The 22,482-nt window shown below is 42.1% G+C and overlaps 1 protein-coding gene across 7 annotated transcripts in view; it reads right to left on the bottom strand.

Moving 5' to 3' along the window:
- The window catches only part of ESCO2 (establishment of sister chromatid cohesion N-acetyltransferase 2), a 30,952-nt gene that overhangs the window by 7,086 nt on the left and 1,384 nt on the right, over positions 1 to 22,482 (bottom strand). For 2 of the 7 annotated variants that reach the window (XM_038395057.2, XM_038395056.2), the window contains exons 2-7: positions 20,370 to 20,540; positions 16,915 to 16,980; positions 14,062 to 15,091; positions 5,475 to 5,565; positions 4,485 to 4,545; positions 314 to 446 (exon numbers count right to left, since the gene is read on the bottom strand). In XM_038395057.2, the coding sequence (XP_038250985.1) occupies positions 314 to 446; positions 4,485 to 4,545; positions 5,475 to 5,565; positions 14,062 to 15,091; positions 16,915 to 16,980; positions 20,370 to 20,540 (1,552 nt within the window). Of the gene's footprint in view, positions 1 to 313; positions 447 to 4,484; positions 4,546 to 5,474; positions 5,566 to 14,061; positions 15,092 to 16,914; positions 16,981 to 19,316; positions 19,373 to 20,033; positions 20,248 to 20,369; positions 20,541 to 22,482 lie in introns of those variants that run through there. The other 5 variants (XM_043510016.1, XM_043510017.1, XM_043510018.1 and 2 more) reach the window with 4 other exon arrangements.

Genomic DNA, 22,482 nt, shown 5'->3' with positions numbered 1-22,482 from the left:
ATTCACTCCTATGGTATCGTTACAGGCTTTTTTAAATAGCAAATTCTACACGTATCCTATTTATTCACAGATATAGTAAAGCTTTAACCCCAAGTAAACTTTAGAAAAGAGTTTCACAAATAGTGGCACAATCTTTATATTTGAAGTTTTGAAGACAGATTTATACAATTCATTAGAGCTGTACATATACAGTGTTTGAGATTTATATGTAAGGAAATCTAGTATTGGTTAGCCTGAAAGCTCATTTCACTACTACCACATGGTAGTGCAAGCTCCCCTAAGAATGAATAACAGCCCACAGAGGGATACTCACAATGATCATCTGGTCTTTAAAGTCTTTGCTTAGGTCTTTTGTTTTCTTGCTGGTTTTCTGGAAGGTATGAACCATTTTTGTAGGTGGGCTGAATCCCAGGGGAGAAGCCAGATCATCTGGGAAAGGCTGTGGTCTGAAAGTAGTTTCAGAGTTGCATCTGAATTAGTCATTTCACACTCTCAGTTAGTTTGAATACTGACTAGCTCCCCAGAACAGACCAGCAAAGGAACTCAAGAGATATGTGCAGGTTAGTTCTTCCTGTTTCAAGAGACCCCATTCTAAAACTGATAGTAGGAAGCTGGACTGATGGCAGTATTGAGATGCAAACAACCAAGGTTCAAGGGCTGCACCAAAAAACAAGTCAAGGCTTTGAGGAACAACTCTGCATCTAGACTAACCCCAAACTTGTAGCTCTAGAACTGTTCTAGAGGAAAAATACAAGCCTACATCTGAAGTGTTAAATCTGATCTCAAGGACACTCCATACTGCAGATACGAGTCAATGGAGCTCAGCTGCCAGGATTCCTACTCCTTACATTCACTGAGGATGGTGGCTGTAACAAGGCTGATGACCACTGATCTAAGTGTTCCTGTGCTCAGAGGGAAAGAGACAATGGGTGGAAGCCCTTGCTACTCCATACACACAAACACGGGAGCATCACTCCCTCTCTCATCCCCCTTTAAGAAAAGGAACATAAACTATGAAAATGTTTAAGGCTGGGGCATCAATCATACAAAAAGTTGGGACATATCTTTGAATGTCCCAACAGTAACTGTAACTTGGTCTCTCAAGCACATCGTTCACATGCCCTATAGTATCTCAGACCGCCTCTCCCCCTGAGTTCTGCTCCAGCAGTGGAGATTATCTGAGATTCTGAAATAATAGGTACCAGATTTAGATAAAAGAATTGGAGGCATTTTCAGGGAAAGTCCCTCTAATTCTGGAACTCAGTTCTCCATTCTGGTCCAATGGAGACAAAGTTTTGCAAACTTTCAAAATAAATAGTAAGGCTAACGGAGGGCATGGGTAGATTGAGGGAAGATCTGGAAAGGATTGTTCGTGAGACTATTGATCCAGATGGAGTCTTTATATGAATTTTTAAACACATTTAGGTGAGAATTGCTCTTTGGAAAAACACATTAAAATTGTTAATAAATAAGTGGTGCTTTATAGAATTACCTTTAGTGCTTCAGCTACACACAAGTTAGCAGGGTTACTTTAGGGACTACCACTTTAAATTTGCTAACTGTTGTGCAGTAGCCTTAACATGGGATTAACAGAGATAAGCATTGAACAGTTTTCTAGGTTTGGATGCTAAGGAGAGTTCCCAAAGCAGAAAGCTAAAGTATAGTTCTAGTAGAAAAAGTTTCTACTAATCTATTCCCAAGAGACAGTGTAGGAGGTAACAGCAAATCCAAGGCCATATTTTAGTTAATCATAAAAACCAGGATTTCAGCATATTCCAGAATTCTATTTGCATCAATATGGAAGGTATTTGAAAAGCCCAAGGGAGCAATGTAAATATGTAATCATATCTCTCTCTCTCACACACACACACATTCTTAAGTGGCAGAGAATTAAGTTTGACAAGGTTTTGTTTGTTTGGGTTTTTTTTGGCTCTTTCAGAACTAAAACAATGTTTAAGTGATTTTATGTTCACAACAAATTCTATCAGAATGTTCTGATTACTAGCAATCTGCTCCAAAGAAAGATGATTAAATAAGACAGAGGGATTAGAGGTTTTTGTTCTGCCTGGGAAAACAGAACATTTCCACTGGAAACATAATATGGAGATGGATTTGTCAAACAAATAAGTCATCCGTCAGTCATGGACACATTAGCATGAGCATATTCTACAAGAAAGATTATTTGCAGGGCTGTACTAATCTATTTAACAGCACAAGGTGTACATATTGTTACAGATAATCACACAGATCAATTCTATAAAGTTATGCAATATAATGAACGGCAATGTTAAAGGCCAGTGCCCAACATACCTTTGAAAGACCTGCTCAACTAGATAAGGGTTGGGTTAGAACAAAGGGAAGAGCAAGAATAGAAAATAGAAGCTTCAATTCTTTTCACATCTGTGTGGCAACTTTTATCTTCTCTATCTTGCAATCCACTTTTCACAGAAAAAAGATGGTCTGAACACCAGTGGCATTGGGTATTATGGAAAGGCTTATCAGCTGAGAAACGTTGACTGTACCGTATCTGGTATAACCACATCATACTCCTTAGGCACTTAAAGATTTAACAAGAGACACAACACTTGAACCCAGTGCAATTATATTAGATCTATGAACTTCTCAGATGGTTGAAAGTTCACAGGGTCTTCCATATAGTACTTCCCAGTGTACCAGATACCCTCACATCTCTGGAACAGTCATATTGCTAGCATTAATCACTACAATATATAGAAAGCCACACTACTAAAGAAGAGCAGCAGAATGGTAGTCTACCAAACGGACATCAAGTTTAAGAAGTGACAGTATTTTAGAATGACAGGTTTCAAAGTAGCAGCCATGTTAGTCTGTATTCGCAAAAAGAAAAGGAGTACTTGTGGCACCTTAGAGACTAACAAATTTATTAGAGCATAAGCTTTCGTGAGCTACAGCTCACTTCATCGGATGCATTTGGTGGAAAAAACAGAGGGGAGGTTGCCCCTCTGTTTTTTCCACCAAATGCATCCGATGAAGTGAGCTGTAGCTCACGAAAGCTTATGCTCTAATAAATTTGTTGGTCGCTAAGGTGCCACAAGTACTCCTTTTCTTTTTATTTTAGAATGGTAGCCTTGTTAGTCTGTATCCGCAAAAACAATGAGGAATCCTTGTGGCACCTTAGAGACTAACACATTTACTTGGGCATAAGCTTTCGTGGGCTAGAACCCACTTCATCAGATGCATGGAGTGGAAAACACAGGAGCAGGCATAAGTACACAGCACATGAAAAGATAGGAGTTGCCTTACCAAGTGAGAGGTCAGTCTAACGAGACAATTCAATTAACAGTAGGATACCAAGGGAGGAAAAATAACTTTTGTAGTGGTAACGAGAGTGGCCCATTTCAAACAATTGACAAGAAGGTGTGAGTAACAGTAGGGGGAAATTAGGTTTAGGTTTTATAATGACTCAACCACTCCCTGAGTTTTTACTCAGGCCTAATGTGTTGGTGTCCAGTTTGCAAATTAATTCCAGTTCTGCAGTTTCACATTGGAGTCTGTTTTTGAAGTTTTTTTGTTGAAAAATTGCCACTTTTAGGTCTGTTATTGACTGACCAGGGAGACTGAAGTGTTCTCCTCACACTTGGTAAGGCAACTCCCATCTTTTCGTGTATTTATACCTGCTCCGGTATTTTCCACTCCATGCATCTGATGAAGTGGGTTCTAGCCCACAAAAGCTTATGCCCAAATAAATTTGTTAGTCTCTACGGTGCCACAAGGACTCCTAGTAGTATTTTAGAACATTCACATGCGCAAGTTACACAAGCATTCTGGGAACTGTAGTTCAAATAATCTCAGTAAACATGACTTTACTTCAGAAACAGGAACTATTTCACTAGTTTGAAACTTAATATAAGACAGTAATAGTCAAAGATGGAAAATATTACTAGGTTAGCAGAGGGACTTGATAAGGCCTGATATTGTCTTCCTCCATTCCACTAGACAATTTTTATTATTTATATTCCAGCAGTACATACAGGACCCAACTGAGATCAAGGCTCCACCATGCTAGGCTAGACAGATTCACAGGGGAGACGATTCCTGCTCAGAAGAATTTATAAACTAAAATGACAAGTCAGACAAAAGATCGGGAATGTAATATTATCCTCGCTTTACAGATGGGGAAAATAAGGCAGACAGAGATTAAGTAATTTGCCCAACATCACACAAGTAAAGTATGGTAGAGCCAGGAACTGAACCCACATCTCTAAATTCCAAGTCTGCAGCTTAGCCCAAAGAAAGAACAGTGTTTCATCTTCCCTCTCAAAAATAAAATCCAACACTTTCATATCTTAATGATGGCTATTTCTCAGCCCTCACCACATCTCACTGGTAAAAACAAAACTTATTTTTGGAATTTATGATCTTTTATTTTTTAATATCCGATTTTTGGAGGTATTGCTCAAACTTCTGTCTCATTCTTGAAGAGTGTTTGAGTAAAACGGACATACCTTGCTTTGTTGACTGAGGGTGTACTGAATATGGGATAGACAACATCTGCTGAAGGGGACACTGCAAAAGAGTCACACAATTTGTTAGTATTAGACACAATGGCGATACAAAACATGTGGGTATCTAGAAAAGGGGCCTAGGTGAACCAGTAGTTTCAATTGATACACAAGCATGAAGAACTCTGAATTCCCAATACCCAAGAGCTTACATTAGCATTAGAAAAATTTTTGGTATTGCAACAAATAAAAACCCACTCAATACTTTTATATGGAACTTGCTATTTTTGATCCAATTAACTATTGACAGAATATCCTGTGCTTTATGCTTTGAAAAAAAAAAAAAAAAAAAAAACCCGTTGCAAGCCAATGGTCAGGGCAAACCAAATCTCCAGTAGAGATTCACCAGGGAACATGTGAAAATTATTAGGAGCAAATTGTTGCATCAATAGCTTAATAGTCTTCTGCTATTAATAAAATTATGTCTAACACCATTTGTTGTAACCCAGACTTTCCCAACTTGTGATCTCATAGCTAAAGCATACTCTGTATTCATGGTTTCACAATCTTAGAGAAAGTGTGATGTCACAAATTCAGCACTAGACTTCACTGCAACAGAAGAAATTTCAGTCCCTTTTTAGCAAAATTGATGAGGAAAACCAAGTAAAAAAGGTAAATATTGTCCCACAAGGGTGGAAGACCACCTTCATAGTTCAGCTGTTGGACTGCCTTTAATTTCCATAGCATTTTGACTATATTTGCCAATAGCCAAAGAGCAGCATTTTTGCCTCCCATCAGATTCCACATCAGACACAGAAGCCAGATTACAATACATAGGCAAGCCAGAAGAGAGGCCTGAGCAGTAATTTTATAATCAATCCCTTTAAGAAAAATACTCTATGAAGTTGAACTTCATGGATTCCTTACTCAGTGAACTTGGGACATAAACATCACAACAGGTGCCTAGACCAATACAGCTGCAGCATTATTTACCTTTATTATTCTCTATTGGAGACTGACTGAAAGGAATATTCTCTTGATAGTCGAACTCATGGTTTATGGAAGATCCAGCGTCATCAGAGTTCTGAAATACAGATAAACATTCTCAAAGACCAAAGAAAAACTATCAGCTTGACTTAGTTTCCAGTTTGCTAGTTATACAATCTCACGTAGCTCAAGAGCTCAGGGCATAGGCCAAATGTGGCCAAGGATATTCTGAAATGCAACTAACAGTCTTTATCCTCTTCAATACAGAGACGTGGTTTGCAGAAGCTAGAGGTTTCACCATGTAATGCTCCACCTTGAGCTGAACATTACTGGATAATACTGTATGCCGAAACCTGCAGTCTCATGGGCCGCAGCTCAGTACTGAAGAAGCTGCTGGGGGGGGGGGGGGGGGCAAGTTATTTATGGCCAGGTTTACGGCAAGTTGTCAATGTCCCTCAGATGGCTTTTTACTGCTTCTAGCTGCAGTTCTGTATGATTATTTCTTCATTTCAACATATTTGGTATCCTGGTCCTACACAAGTGTCTATAATTCTGAAACAGCAATCCTTTGGGAACTTCCTGCAAAGATTCAATGAATAACCATGCTAGATTCATTTTTACCTTAAACTTCTGCCCAACTTCTAGTTTCTATGACAACTAGAACATATTAATCCTCCGCTCCCAGTTACGAAAACCATAATCCCATGGACAGCCACCAATTAAAACCATCAAGTCAAACAGGACCTGTTTGAGACTAGATCAAGGCACAAAGTTGGCCTATAATTTTGTGATAGCAAATCCAGTGATATAAATTCGTTTCCATACATTCAAGTCTTCTAAAAATGCAGTTTATTATCCTAAGAGCCTGCAATCACAGCAGGCCCAGCTGCTTTGAAGTTATTTTATTTTATATGCAAGATTGTTGACCTACCCAACATTTGTATTTTATTAATGTTGTATTGTAAAAACACGCTGGCAATCAAGTAAGGAATGTGATGGATACATTAATACAGTACAAGTGAACACAGAAGGCAATAAATAGATCTTTATTATACCAACACAGGAGCATAAAACACATTGGTCCAATAAAAGCGAATACTCACCTTGTTTATTGTTTCCCTTCAAGGACCAATACAACTATGAAAAAGCATTCCAATTCCACTTATCCTCTCCTCCAAACACCTTTTAGGTGCCAGAAAATGGAAGTAAAATGTGAGATTAAGTATAATGAAATAGGCCCCAAACCTGACTTGCATTAGGTATTTTATTACTCCACTCTTCCATTGTCAATCTTACCTGTGGCATCTATATACCGAGTTAGAAACCAGAACCTATCTCCAAAACTAAACAATTCTCTAGCAACCCACAAAAGAAAGACTTAGCGGGAGCTAATTCGTCAGTGTTGATTTTTGAGAGCCATTTTTAAATTTAAACCATTTGAGTGCTGAATATGCATTTGATCCTCATACAAGGTATGTTTTTAAGAGTCATATCCTTACTCTGTCCCTAGAACTAGAGGCCCCACTTTTCAAAGGCCTAGTGATTTTAGGTGCCTCATTGTCTGAGACATCCTAAAGAAGCCTGGCTGGGAGTGCTCAGACCTATCTAAAAATTAAATTGTCCCCTATAAATTGTCTTAGGTTGTACACCATAACACTGATGCATCCAAAATCACTAGGCACTTTTGAAAGTTTGGGTCAAAACATTTGGCCATTTTGAATTTCACCCTTCTTTATTATGCAACTACCTCCTCTCTGGTCTCCCCAATACCCACCTTACTCCACTAGTCTATTCTGCAGACAGCACCTAAAATCCTTTTCTTTGCCTGCCACAGAACATAGAATATCAGGGTTGGAAGGGACTTCAGGAAGTCATCTCGCCCCAACCCCCTGCTCAAAGCAGGACCTAATCCCCAACTAAATCATCCCAGCCAGAGCTTTGTCAAGCCTGACCTTAAAAACCTCTAAGGAAGGAGATTCCACCACCACCCTAGGTAACGCATTCCAGTGCTTCACCACCCTCCTAGTGAAAAAGTTTTCCCTAATATCCAACCTAAACCTCCCCCACTGCAACTTGAGACCATTACTCCTCGTTCTGTAGTCTGCTACCACTGAGAACAGTCTAGATCCATCCTCTTTGGAACCCCCTTTCAGGTAGTTGAAGGCTGCCATTAAATCCCCCCATCACTCTTTTCTGCAGACTAAACAAGCCCAGTTCCCTCAGCCTCTCCTCATGAGTCGTGCTCCAGCCCCCTGATCATTTTTGTTGTCCTCCGCTGGACTCTTTCCAATTTTTCCACATCCTTCTTGTAGTGCGGGGCCCAAAACTGGACACAGTACTGCAGATGAGGCCTCACCAATGCCGAATAGAGGGGAATCATCATTTCCCTCGACCTGCTGGCAATGCTCCTACATATACAGCCCAAAATGCCATTAGCCTTCTAGGCAACAAGGGCACACTGTTAACTCATATGCAGCTTCTCATGCACTGTAACCCCTAGGTCCTTTTCTGCAGAACTGCTTCCTAGCCATTTGGTCCCTAGTCTGTAGAAGTACATGGGATTCTTCCCTCCTAAGTGCAGGACTCTGCACTTGTCCTTGTTGAACCTCATCAGATTTCTTTTGGACCAATCCTCTAATTTGTCTAGGTCCCTCTGTATCCTATCCCTACCCTCCAGCGTATCTACCACTCCTCCCAGTTTAGTGTCATCTGTAAACTTGCTGAGGGTGCAATCCACGCCGTTCTCCAGATCATTAATGAAGATATTGAACAAAACTGGCCCCAGGACTGACCCTTGGGGCATTCTGCTTGATAAACATGTCACCACATCTCTTTGAACCCAAGCCTACCCCACCCTTCTTCAACTTGGTTCTGAATTGTACTGCACTTTCTATCTTTTCCACTCGCAGCTTCACATCTTCTCCGATACTACCTCCTATGTCTGAATTCCCACCGTCTCCAAGTCTACATACACCAAGCCACCTATTATCAAAAGAAAGATGCTCGAAGCTAAAAGTTTCCGCCAAATCTCATTGTGCATTCACTTTTCCATCTGTTTGGACTTAGCTCCTCTCAGAACATCTCCTTTCTTGTATAGCACTGAACAGAGTGCCAGTGCTTAATAAGTTATTCCTGGGGGAATTCTGTGCCAAAAATTAAAGATTCTGCATGCAATATTTTAAAATTCTGAAAAATTTTACATATTTGTCAAAATAAACACAATATAATCATGCGACTTCAAATTATTTTGGTAATTTCTTTTCAAAATATCTGTCAGCAAGTATGTTTGTAACAATACAGACAGCAAAAAAAAATTAAAAAAATGTTTTTTGACAACTAGATTCCTTACTAGGCATACTAATACAGAACTTTGAGTAATAATTCATTTAAACTACAATCCAAAACTATTTCCTGGACCCCTCAGAAGTGTTGCAAAGGCTTGGGGAAGTTAGGGGTAATGGAGGAGCTGAGGGAGAGGGAAGTAATTGCTGGGAAGGAGCCTGGGAGTGAACCTGGAGGGTTGTTGGGTATGGGTGGGAGAAGTACAGAACAGGTTTTTTTTTGGGGGGGGGGGGGAGAGTGATTGTTAGGGAGTTGGGGAGCCTTCCCTATGCAGACACTGGCTGACCCCTAGCTCCCATTCAGTCAGGCACATCTGCCCCATCCCCATGTGGCCCTGCACCCCTCTTCCGCCATCCCCATATGTCCCAGCAACCCCCTCAGCCCCTTCCTCCATCTCCCCACACCCTCATTCCCATTCAACCCCTGCCCCAGTCTGTCCCTCCCACTAGCCCTTCTGAACCTCAGTCTATGTGACCCCCCCGCAGCAGCCCCGTGTGCTCCGCTCTGTCTCTCCATATCCTGTGCCTCCTAACCAGGCCCCACGAGTAGGCTGCTGTGAGGAACGCAGCCGGCTGCTACTGCCAGTGAGACCACCTGCTCTCTGTTCTGGTGCCACAACAGCCTCTGGTGGGCCAGAGGTGCAACTACAGCACCTCTCCAGCAGAATGCATTTTCTGCAGAGAAAAAATTTGTGGGGAACAATGGTGCAAAATCCCACACACACACACCCCCGCCCCTTTATCTTATACTGCTCCTTATCTTATACTGAAGAGCCACCATCCTCAGAAGCTAAAAGGTTAAAATGTTTTGGATAGAGACCAGCTCAGTAAATCCATTGTTACTGCTTCACTTAAGCATAATAAGATTGGGTTTAATCTCACCCCCTGGGCTGGGGAATCTGTAGAACCAGCACATAGACTCTACATGGAAAGGAATTACTCTAGGGCAATCTTTGCATTCAAGATTGGAGTTCATTTGTAGCATTCCTAAGTCACCTCTCAGGCCTCACTGGCTACCAGCAAGGGTGCAAACAGAATCCTCAGGACCCAGGAGAAGTCTCAAAACAAATCTGGAAACAGATTTGTTTCTTTGCTCAATTGTTTGTTTCACTTTGACATTGATGCTAAACAAGGAAACATCTCAAAGAGAGTACCTTGGCAGGAACCTTGGGAATTCTGGCTTCCGCTGGAGACTTGAGCCTGATCTTTTAGTATCAGGTAGGGTATGCTACTTATCAATTCCTTGGAACTGCAGGGAACCCATGGCTTCGCACACCTCTTGCCACAGTAAAAACAAACTGTTGTGATTACTCGATGTTCCTTCCATTTTATATTATGCCTCTCAACAGATTGCTTTTTTAAAAGTGAAGTCAGTATTTTGGAAATGCAATACTTACTGGTAGACTTAATTACCAGCCTAATTAGGACATAAAGGGGCTATAAGTGTAGACAGAGTGCATTAAAGGTAGAGTACAAAGAACAAATATATTGTGTTTGTGCCCCTATGGTTAAGATTTATGAAGGTAACCTGAAAGTTCCCCAACTACCAAGTCATATTCCCCCCCCCCTTTTTTTTTTTTAAAAAAGGCATTACAATTTCAGGTCGTCTACCCTGAAGACTCTATGGTACCCGATGGTCTAGTTAAATGACAACACAAGACATAAGCAACAAAGCTGAACAATTAAAAGGGTAAGAGATTTTTAATCTAAACAGTTTAGGCCTGCATTTTTACTAATAACTATGCAACTCTTGCACCAAGTACACCTGGGAGAAAGGTTGGCTTTGTTGAAGATTCAACACTGACCCTTCTGTTAAAGTATGACACAGACAAGGAGAATGCTCGGACTATACATCTGAGCCTCAACAAGTTCTCCAGCCAAACAAGGAAGTTCCACACTTCATATTCCTGATATTTATAAGGTTTTTAAAAAAGCAGATTTTTTAAATTTCCTTTTATTCTGCATTAATAAAAGCAAAAAAAGGGTATGAATCCAATATTACAAAAACTCCTTTTGGGTAAGCTTTCCTCTCAGCTAACCTAAACCTAAATAGCAATAGTGACTAGTAGATGGAACAAAGCAGCAGTGAAGAGATGAGAGTTCAATTCTCAAGACTTCTGTGTACATTTACATGTGTCATTCGAAGTATGGATTTAAGTTATTAGTTTCAGTGCTGCCCTACTCCACAGCATCCTGCATCCACATGCTCAGGAATTCAAAACCACAATGACAAAAAGCTTTCTAGTTACCGCCTGAGGTCACATGAATAAGAAGAAAATCTTTAAGGAATATCTTTCTTTGATACAGATCCCAAACATGCCTTGCTTAAAGTACCATACAGGTTTCAGAATAGCAGCCATGTTAGTCTGTATTCGCAAAAAAGAAAAGGAGTACTTGTGGCACCATAGAGACTAACAAATTTATTTGAGCATAAGCTTTCGTGAGCTACAGCTCACTTCATCGGATGCAAGAGGACCTATTACCAGGAGGAAGGAGGGGGGAAAAGGAGGAAAACCTTTTATAGTGATAATCAAGGTGGGCCATTTCTACCAGTTAACAAGAACGTCTGAGGAACAGTGGGGGGTGGGGTGGGGGGAGAAATAACATGGGGAAATAGTTTTACTTTATGCAATGACTCATCCACTCCCAGTCTTTATTCAAGCCTAAATTAATTGTATCCAGTTTGCAAATTAATTCCAATTCAGCAGTCTCTGGTTGGAGTCTGTTTTTGAAGTTTTTTTGTTGAAGGATAGCCACTCTCAGGTCTGTAATCGTGTGACCAGAGAGATTGAAGCGTTCTCCGACTGGTTTTTGAATGTTATAATTCTTGACGTCTGATTTGTGTCCATTTATTCTTTTACGTAGAGACTGTCCAGTTTGACCAATGTACATGGCAGAGGGGCATTGCTGGCACATGATGGCATACATCACATTGGTAGATGCGCAGGTGAACGAGCCTCTGATAGTGTGGCTGATGTGATTAGGCCCTATGATGGTGTCCCCTGCATAGATATGTGGACAGAGTTAGCAACAGCTTTGTTGCAAGGATAGTTTCCTGGGTTAGGGGTTCTGTTGTGTGGTGTGTGGTTGCTAGTGAGTATCTGCTTCAGGTTGGGGGACTGTCTGTAATCAAGGACTGGCCTGTTTCCCTAGATCTGTGAGAGTGATGGGTCGTCCTTCAGGATAGGTTGTAGATCCTTGATGATGCGTTGGAGAGGTTTTAGTTGGGGGTTGAAGATGATGGCTAGTGGCGTTCTGTTATTTTCTTTGCTGGGCCCGTCCTGTAGTAGGTGACTTCTGGGTACTCTTCTGGCTCTGTCAATCTGTTTCTTCACTTCAGCAGGTGGGTATTGTAGTTGTAAGAATAAATGATAGAGATCTTGTAGGTGTTTGTCTCTGTCCGAGGGGTTGGAGCAAATGCGGTTATATCGTAGAGCTTGGTTCTACGATATCGTAGATGGACTACAAGCCATCAGGAACAGTATCCCCGATAATGTCACAGCTAACCTGGTGGCTGAACTTTGTGACTTTGTCCTCACCCATAACTATTTCACATTTGGGGACAATGTATACCTTTAAATCAGAGGCACTGAGATGGGTACCCGCATGGCCCCACAGTATGCCAACCTTTTTATGGCTGACTTAGAACAACGCTTCCTCAGCTCTCGTCCCCTACTGCCCCTACTCTACTTGCGCTACATTGATGACATCTTCATCACCTGGACCCATGGAAAAGAAGCCCTTGAGAATTCTACCAGGATTTCAACAATTTCCATCCCACTATCAACCTCAGCCTGGACCAGTCCACACAAGAGATCCACTTCCTGGACACTACGGTGCTAATAAGCGATGGTCACATAACCACCACCCTATATCGGAAACCTACTGACTGCTATTCCTACCTACATGCCTCTAGCTTTCATCCAGATCACACCACACGATCCATTGTCTACAGCCAAGCTCTACGATATAACCGCATTTGCTCCAACCCCTCAGACAGAGACGAACACCTACAAGATCTCTATCAAGCATTCTTACAACTACAGTACCCACCTGCTGAAGTGAAGAAACAGATTGACAGAGCCAGAAGAGTACCCAGAAGTCACCTACTACAGGACAGGCCCAACAAAGAAAATAACAGAACGCCACTACCCATCACCTTCAGCCCCCAACTAAAACCTCTCCAACGCATCATCAAGGATCTACAACCTATCCTGAAGGACGAGCCATCACTCTCACAGATCTAGGGAAACAGGCCAGTCCTTGATTACAGACAGACCCCCAACCTGAAGCAGATACTCACCAGCAACCACACACCACACAACAGAACCCCTAACCCAGGAACCTATCCTTGCAACAAAGCCCGTTGCCAACTCTGTCCACATATCTATGCAGGGGGACACCATCGTAGGGCCTAATCACATCAGCCACACTATCAGAGGCTCGTTCACCTGCGCATCTACCAATGGGATATATGCCATCATGTGCCAGCAATGCCCCTCTGCCATGTACATTGGTCAAACTGGACAGTCTCTACGTAAAAGAATAAATGGACACAAATCAGACGTCAAGAATTATAACATTCAAAAACCAGTTGGAGAACACTTCTATCTCTCCGATCACATGATTACAGACCTGAGAGTGGCTATCCTTCAACAAAAAAAAACTTCAAAAACAGACTCCAATGAGAGACTGCTGAATTGGAATTAATTTGCAAACTGGATACAATTAACTTAGGCTTGAATAGAGACTGGGAGTGGATGAGTCATTACATAAAGTAAAACTATTTCCCCATGTTATTTCTCCCCCCACCCCACCCCACCCCGTTCCTCAGACGTTCTTGTTAACTGCTGGAAATGGCCCACCTTGATCATCACTACAAAAGGTTTTCCTCCTTTCCCCCCTCCTTCCTGCTGGTAATAGCTCATCTTAAGTGATCACTCTCCTTACAGTGTGTATGATAAAACCCATTGTTTCATGTTCTCTGTGTGTGTATATAAATCTCCCCACTGTATTTTCCACCGAATGCATCTGATGAAGTGAGCTGTAGCTCACGAAAGCTTATGCTCAAATAAATTTGTTAGTCTCTAAGGTGCCACAAGTACTCTTTCTTTTTTTGTAAAGTACCATACACTTTCCCTGTGCCTCAGAATTATTAAAATTAGCAATGCAACTTCATCCTTGCTGAACAAAGCAAGTACACACTTTTAATATGCAGACAAATCTTAAGTGACACTCTCTGTTCTACTTACCAGGTTCCTTGTATCAGTCTCCTCTGGAGTCAAAGGCTTTGAGGAATCAGAGCCGCTGAATGGGATCAATTCAACTTTCTGCATTGAGACCTTCAATTTGTGAATGACCTTCTTTTGACTTATGTTATTGGCCAATTTCTCCCTATCCTCCTCTCTATCTTCATTCCCCTTCTTCTGGGGCACACTTGCACATTTTGATACCTCACTGGCCTTGGCAACTTTGTTTTTATCATCTGAGTGAAACTCTGTATCTCCTGATAGTCTCAGCTGGTCACCCTCTGCTGCAGAACTAGAGAGAAGCTGGGAGGATTTAAGGCCTGAAGGCAGCTTTTTAGGACCAGAATGGGATTTCTTCCCAGTGGAAAAGAATGCTGCTCCCATTTGGAGCTTCAGCAGGGGTTTCACTTTCATGCTTAGGACTCGGAAAGGAGCCTCCATTTTCTTTTCAATTGGGCAAATAATGTTCTCCTTTTCCACAACAGGTTTGACAGGAGCTATATCTACCTTGGCTTTCTTAGAGTTTCTTGGTAAAATCTTGGTGTGCCTAGAACCAGTCTGACGTTTGGATGTTTTTGAGCTTGTATTCCTGATGAGGTTCATATTTCCCTGTACTTTCTCCGTCCTATTGGCAGTGGGGAGGTCTCCATCGTTGTCCCTCCAACTAAGAGGGCGGCTTTCATTTACCAGTTTCCTCTCCAGTGGGGTAAGGTACCGCTTTTCTTTGCTGTAGAAAGATGCAGCAGGCACGATGGGCTTGTATGGGGAACCAGATTTTGGAAACAATTTACTCAGGAACTCCCTACATGCTGTCATTGGGATGTTGGCTATCTGAAGTGGGGAATTATCAAGCTTCCTTGACATGGAGGATTTCAGAGGTGAAGCCTGGTTTTCTTTATCCTCATCACTAAATCTAGGTGGCCATTTTGTTCGAGAAGCAAAGGTCCGATTTGTAGATGTCTTGACTGGAGACAGATCCACGGTGATGTCCATCATCAGTTTTTTTGCTGGAGTCCCAAGTGCTAAGAACATGCTACAAAAATAAAAACAAAAACAAAAACATTTCCCTCTTCTACAGATTGGAGAATCCTTCAGGCATAGTGAAGGCTCTGTTTAAGTCACACTGAAGTTTTTCTTAAAACAGTTTCCTCTATTGGTAAATAATCACAGAACCTATCTAGGATGTTTTGTTTTTTTAAACCATACTCACTGTAGTATTCGAGCACCTTAATAAAGAGCTGTATACCATCTTCCATCTACAGATTCTATAAATGTCACTGGGACCTACAAATATGGACAGAGGGCAGCACAGGGTCTGTGATTTTTCCCCTAACAGTAGTGACAAATAGATCTCTTTGCCTGCCTGTATTAAAGGCTTGGTCTACACTTAAAAGTTAGGCTGTCAGCCACCTCGGTCAGGAGTGTGAATAAAATACATCACATCCCTGAGCGACACAGATATGCTGACCTAACCCCCAGTGTAGATGCCACTATGTTGACTGAAGAATGCTTCTGTCAATGTAGCTACCGTCATTTGGGAAGGGGGTATTGCTACACCTAAGGAAAAACCCCTTCTGTCAGCTACCTCTATGGTACAGGGCTATGCCAGCATTGCTAGTGGCATAGCTATGCTGCTGTAGCATCTATAATGCAGACAAGCCCTTAGAGCACAACTGCCATTTTACTTCCTTATTAATCATGAGCAACATCAATTCTGCCACTAGAGCTCCAAGAATAATATTTGACATCTTATATTCCCTTAAGCAGAGCAAAAAATATTGTAGATCTTCCCCACTTGGCTCATTTTAGAGCAACACTCAACTTAAATCACACTTCCAAAAATGTTTTTTCTTCAACTTGCTATGAGTAACACCTATGATTACTACAACTAAAAGAACAGAGAAAAAAAAAGTTATATTTTCTTTTATTGTTGTATCCTTTATGCATTTGGCAGATCATACTGTGTACAATTTTCCCTGTTTTTGCAAGTCTTTCACACAGCAATGAGAAAAACATGAATATGTCAGAGCAAGTTTACTACCTGAAACTACTTTTAAACTTGTTTTTTTTAATGTCACTAAAATTCCAGTGCAAATGTCCCTTTAAACATGAAGTCAGTCAGGCTTCATGCAGGCACAAAAGCCTAACCCTACAGAACACAGTGCAGGACTGGGAGCTTAAGTGTCAAAATTTAAAACCAAACAAAAACTACACCATTTACAGCTCTCCTAAAAGGAATATAAAACAGTTTCCAAGTCACTTGATCCAATGTAAAACTACTAATTCACTAATATTTCTCCTTTTAAAGTATCTTATACATTTACATTTCAAAATTAAATAATGGAATCCTCTTGTGAGCTCATTAGGACTGGGAGTGAGTTTTGCAGTTTGTAAATGTACAGTACTCGATACAAGTGATTTCCAAGTAAGATAAAACCATCCCAGTGCAAACCAGTGTGGTGTTGCCCCATTAACCCAGACTTACAGAAGACAGTCAGTTTAATCTTTTTATCATAATTTTTAAGTCTATATATTCATATTCAAATTACAGTCATAATTTTAAGTCTATATATTCTATTAGATTAGAATATTTTATAATTTAGGGTTTCTTTCTACTTTAAAAAAAAGCTGTCAAGCTGCACAGTACAATACATTTATAAAAGTATTATGCATTACTAAAGAATGAAAAAGCCACTTAAGTTATTGCATCTCATAACTCCCCCCCCCCCATTTTATAGTAAAGCATTGAGGGAATTAAAACATTTCTTCTGTTCTCAGTACATGAAGTGAACCATTAAAGAATTTGTTTTCAGTGTAATAAATTGCACAGACAAGATTATGAACAGATAAACACACCTATCAGAGCTAGTAGAACTACGATTCCTTTTTCTTGGAGTAACAGCTGCCATCTCAATAAAGTGCCTGAAAGTTAGAAGACATTTCAAGATATAATTTATGAAGTTATATTACACACAAATATAACTGTATTATTAATGATATAACATTCACTCTTTAAAATAGCCTTAAAATATCTGTAATACTAAGTAAAAAAGTTAACAAGCACACACATACCAACCTTAAAGGGCCACTTTCCATTGGTTTAATAGAGCAAACATTTTCTTATTTTTAAAGAAAGAACATTTAAAGGAAAATGACTGTTCCTAAACCTAATTTCCAAAGATCTTCCATCTCCGAAATATCATGGCCCATTAATCTCAAACTTTCCCGAAAAAAGCTTTCTCTTGGCAGGGGACCACACATGAGAAACTTCAGGCAGAAAGGATTTATGAAGAAACCCTTTTGAGGAGACAAGGAAAACAAAGGGCCCCCATCAGTACTGAAGCTAAATTAAAGTATTAAAGGCCATTTCTCATGTGCCATCTACAAATGCATTAGTGTACCGCAATATATGTTTATTGCATAATGCCAGTGTGCCTAAAAACCTTTTACATAGTTTATTGATTTTGGTATGATACGGCTACAACAAAGATAGGAATTTGGGGAGACAGCATAAATAGGGCCAAACCATTTTACAGCAATGTTTAAACAGCAGTTCCCAAATTTGGTTTAAGCCATAATGTAGATGGAGTTACAAAGATGCTGTAGAAGTCTCTTTACATTAGCTGACCCTCATGGAACAAAAAAACTGAAATCCCAGCTCAGACAGTGGTCCCTGTAGTCAAGCATCCTATCTTCAATGCTGTACCAGATGCTTCAGAGGAAGGTGCAAGAAACCTGGATAAGGTATAATTGTTGACTTATCTGCCAATAAGAGGAGTTTCCTCCTGACCCATGTCAGTTAGCAGTCCACCTCTGCCTGGATGCATGAGGGTTTATAACCTATGTAATAAAAAAATTGCTATCCTAACTAATAGGACTCTGGATATGCTCACTATTCATATAAACATCCAATCCTTTTTTTTAAATCCTATTAAGATATTGGCTTCAATCATATCTTGTGGCCAAAGGTTAGTTATGCATTGGGTAAATAAGTATTTCTTTTTATCAAATTTAAAATTTATTGCTTTTCAATTTAATTTATGTCGATTTGCTCTTGCCTTATGGGTAAGGTAAATAAAAGCATCCAATTTACTTTTTCTACACCATTAATTTTGCATTTCTCTCTAAACTAAAAAAGCCTTACTATTTCCATATAAAAGCTGGCCAGGCATCTAGAGAGTGAAAAACTACCAGATGAGATTCTTACCCCAGAGAGGGATGGCAGCATTCTGCATTTATCACTTGCTCTTCCCCGCTCCACTATTTGATCTGAAGTTGCGAGTTACTTTGCAAGCAATCAGTGCTTTACAACGCTACAGAGCCACCAAGACCACTGCTTGCAAGTCTATTTTTTTTCATTTTTTGAAACTTTCCTTCCTGAACACATATAAGGGCCAGAAAATTATGTGTAAGATAGCTAAAGATGACCACAACCTTCCATTTTCTTTGGGCACAAACAGAACAAAATACTTTTTCCCCCCCCTTCTTTACATAGTAACCCAGGTCAGGTCCATAATGGGGATAGCAAAACATGAGAGAGGAAAAGAATGCATGAGTGATTCGTTGTTATTATCAATCACAGTAGCAGCTAAGGATCAACCAAGAACAGAGCCCCAATGTGCCAGGCACTGTATTAACACAGTGGCAGACAGTCCCTGACTTGAAGAATTTACAGTCTAAATAGACCAGACATACACATGGTGGGGGAAGGGGTAGATTAGAACACACCAGCAGAACGAACAATCTACACTGATAGCAGGAAGAAAAGGAGTACTTGTGGCACCTTAGAGACTAACAAATTTATTAGAGCATAAGCTTTCGTGAGCTACAGCTCACTTCATCGGATGCATCCGATGAAGTGAGCTGTAGCTCACGAAAGCTTATGCTCTAATAAATTTGTTAGTTTCTAAGGGGCCACAAGTACTCCTTTTCTTTTTGCGAATACAGACTAACACGGCTGCTACTCTGAAACCACTGATAGCAGGGGTAGACTACTGGCACTACACGTGGTTGCTACACACCATAGGGAAGGCTGGCGGGGAGAGGGGAGGTGAAGAGAGGCAGTAGGACACTACACTGCTGAAAATAGCAGCATAGATGCGGGGGGGGGGGGGGGCATTGTTCGGACATGTATAAATCCCATGTAGGTTATACAACCTGGAAGATCAGGCATGTAGTGCATGCTATTCTACTAAGCCACCTCTCACCATCTACACTGCTATTTTTTGCCATGCTCGCCGAGCATGAAGTGCCCATACCTTGCAGGCTGTGTAGACGTAACCAGCGTGATGGCAGCAAACAGCTCTTCAGTGCCAGGATTGGGGGGGGGGCGGTTTGGGGGGGAAAATCAGTAAGAAAGAGGGGGGGGATCAGTAGACAGAAAACGGGCAGGGGAGAGGCAATGGGATCAAAGCAGGAGAGAAGAGGAGCAGGGAGGCAGGGGTGGAACTAAGCGGAAGGGGAAGAGATGGGGGAGGGGGCTGGAGCAGGCAGCCAATCCGCAGAGGGCAAAGGCCCCTCGAAATGACACAACACTCCCGGAGGCTCCCTGTTGTGGCTGCTTCTCGTGGAGTCTGGCTGGCTCCCTCCTGCCGTGTTTCCTCGAGGCCCCCGGGTGCGGGGTGGGAAGCAGGTGCCAGCCGGCCCCCCTCCCCCATCAGCTCAGAGAGGAAGGGTCGCTCCTGCACAGTCCTGGGCTGCCGCTGGGCGGGGCTATGAACCCTCAGGCTCCAGGGCCTAAGCCGAGCTCCGACAGCAGGAGCCCTGCGGTAGGGACTGCCCCGCGCCCCGCACGGGGCATTGGGGGCCTTGCCGCACGCTGCTGTGGAGGGTGGCTATATGGGCGGGTCGTTTCCCGTGCCCGAAGGAGCCGCACGGGTAAGGCCCCATCCCCACATGTCACAGACACCCGCCCGCAGGACGCTATTTATCTGGGACCCGTAGGACGCACGCAGCCTCAAGCGGGAGCCGTTGACCCCAATCCCCGACACCGCCGCTCTTGATGCGAGAGAGGGCCGGGCAAAATCACCTCAGCCGCCGCCAACCGCCAACCGCCTCTCCTTCGAATCCGCGCGGGCTCCGCTGCCTCCGGCGCGCGCGCCCCTTGCCGCGCCAGCCCGGCTCCCATTGGACACCCCTGTCGCCATTCGCCGTCCCTCACGCCCATTGGCCAAGCTCTTTGCTTGCCGGCGCGCCCCGCTGGCGTGAGCAGCCCCACCCCCGCCACCGCCCGCCAGCCAATCAGAGCTCTGGAACGCACGCGGCGCGCTCAGCTTCCATTGTCAACATTGCCCCCCCCCCCCTTCACTCACTCAGTCTCGGAGACTGCAATTCCCACCAGGCACTGCAGGGAAAAAAAAAGGCGGCCTTCTACGATGAAGTCCTGTCGCAATGATTGCCGGAAGCTGTAGTCCTCTTGCGTCACAGCCTGAGGGAAGCGGGGCATTCCATGCTGGGATGTGTCGTCACACAGGACAGCAGCCCTGTGAGCAGAATAAAGTATTGCATGCTGGGACCGGTGCGGCCATAGCACCCACAGTACAGTCCCATGGCAAGCCATGGTGTGTTATAACATGATCCCTCCCACATGTTAATTCTTCTCCGGCAGACAACCTCTTTAATCCACTGCAGATCACGCCTCAATCTTACTGAATGCCTTGCTTACAGACAGCCCCCCAATCTGAAGCAAATACTCACCAGCAACCACACACCACACAACAGAACCACTAACCCAGGAACCTATCCTTGCAACAAAGCCCGTTGCCAACTCTGTCCACATATCTATTCAGGGGACACCATCGTAGGGCCTAATCACATCAGCCACACTATCAGAGGCTCGTTCACCTGCGCATCTACCAATGTGATATATGCCATCATGTGCCAGCAATGCCCCTCTGCCATGTACATTGGCCAAACTGGACAGTCTCTACGTAAAAGAATGAATGGACACAAATCAGACGTCAAGAATTATAACATTCAAAAACCAGTTGGAGAACACTTCAATCTCTCTGGTCACTCGATCACAGACCTAAGAGTGGCTATACTTCAACAAAAAAGCTTCAAAAACAGACTCCAACGAGAGACTGCTGAATTGGAATTAATTTGCAAACTGGATACAATTAATTTAGGCTTGAATAGAGACTGGGAATGGATGAGTCATTACACAAAGTAAAACTATTTCCCCATGAAAAGAAAAGGAGTACTTGTGGCACCTTAGAGACTAGCTGTAGCTCACAAAAGCTTATGCTCTAATAAATTTGTTAGTCTCTAAGGTGCCACAAGTACTCCTTTTCTTTTTGCGAATACAGACTAACACGGCTGCTACTCTGAAACCTATTTCCCCATGGTATTTCTCCCTCCCACCCCACCCCCCACTGTTCCTCTGATATTCTTGTTAACTGCTGGAATTAGCCTACCTGCTTGTCACCATGAAAGGTTTTCCTCCTTCCCCCCCCTGCTGTTGGTGATGGCTTATCTTAAGTGATCACTCTCCTTACAGTGTGTATGATAAACCCATTGTTTCATGTTCTCTGTGTGTGTGTATATAAATCTCTCCTCTGTTTTTTCCACCAAATGCATCCGATGAAGTGAGCTGTAGCTCACGAAAGCTTATGCTCTAATAAATTTGTTAGTCTCTAAGGTGCCACAAGTACTCCTTTTCTTTTTGTGAATGCTTATTGACTTCCTATTGTAACTTTGGTGCTGTAATTCAGACTATCAATCTAGAGATGGGTTTCAGAGTAGCAGCCGTGTTAGTCTGTATTCGCAAAAAGAAAAGGAGGACTTGTGGCACCTTAGAGACTAACAAATTTATTGGAGCATAAGCTTTCATGAGCTACAGCTCACTTCATCGGATGTATTTGGTGGAAAATACAGAGGGGAGATTTATTTAAATCTCACGAAAGCTTATGCTCAAATAAATTTGTTAGTCTCTAAGGTGCCACAAGTACTCCTTTTCTTTTAATCTAGAGATGGAATCCCAGTGTCCTGAGCCATCCAGCCCCAGGAGCTCCAAAATCTGGTAGCATTTACAAATTTATTTCTTCAAAAACTTTGCAGACTGTTGCCTTTAAAAAGTTTCAGAGTAGCAGCTGTGTTAGTCTGTATCCGCAAAAAGAAAAGGAGGACTTGTGGCACCTTAGAGACTTAACAATTTATCTGAGCATAAGCTTTCGTGTAGCTCACAAAAGTTTATGCTCAAATAAATTTGTTAGTCTCAAAGGTGCCACAAGTCCTCCTTTTCTTTTTGCCTTTAAAAGATGTCCTTACCTATTACTAGGCTTTTGTTCATTAGATTGCTGTGCTTATTAGTGTTTGAGCATTTAAATGTTCCCACTCTTGCTCAGAAATTTAAAAAATGGGAGGTGAATGGTGGTGATTTCCAAAATAAACACAATCCATCAATCCAAAACAAATTTGGGAAAT

Source organism: Dermochelys coriacea, chromosome 3 (assembly GCF_009764565.3).
Source record: "Dermochelys coriacea isolate rDerCor1 chromosome 3, rDerCor1.pri.v4, whole genome shotgun sequence".
In the NCBI taxonomy this organism is placed as follows: domain Eukaryota; kingdom Metazoa; phylum Chordata; order Testudines; family Dermochelyidae; genus Dermochelys; species Dermochelys coriacea.
This window is presented reverse-complemented; position numbering and strand designations above follow the sequence as displayed.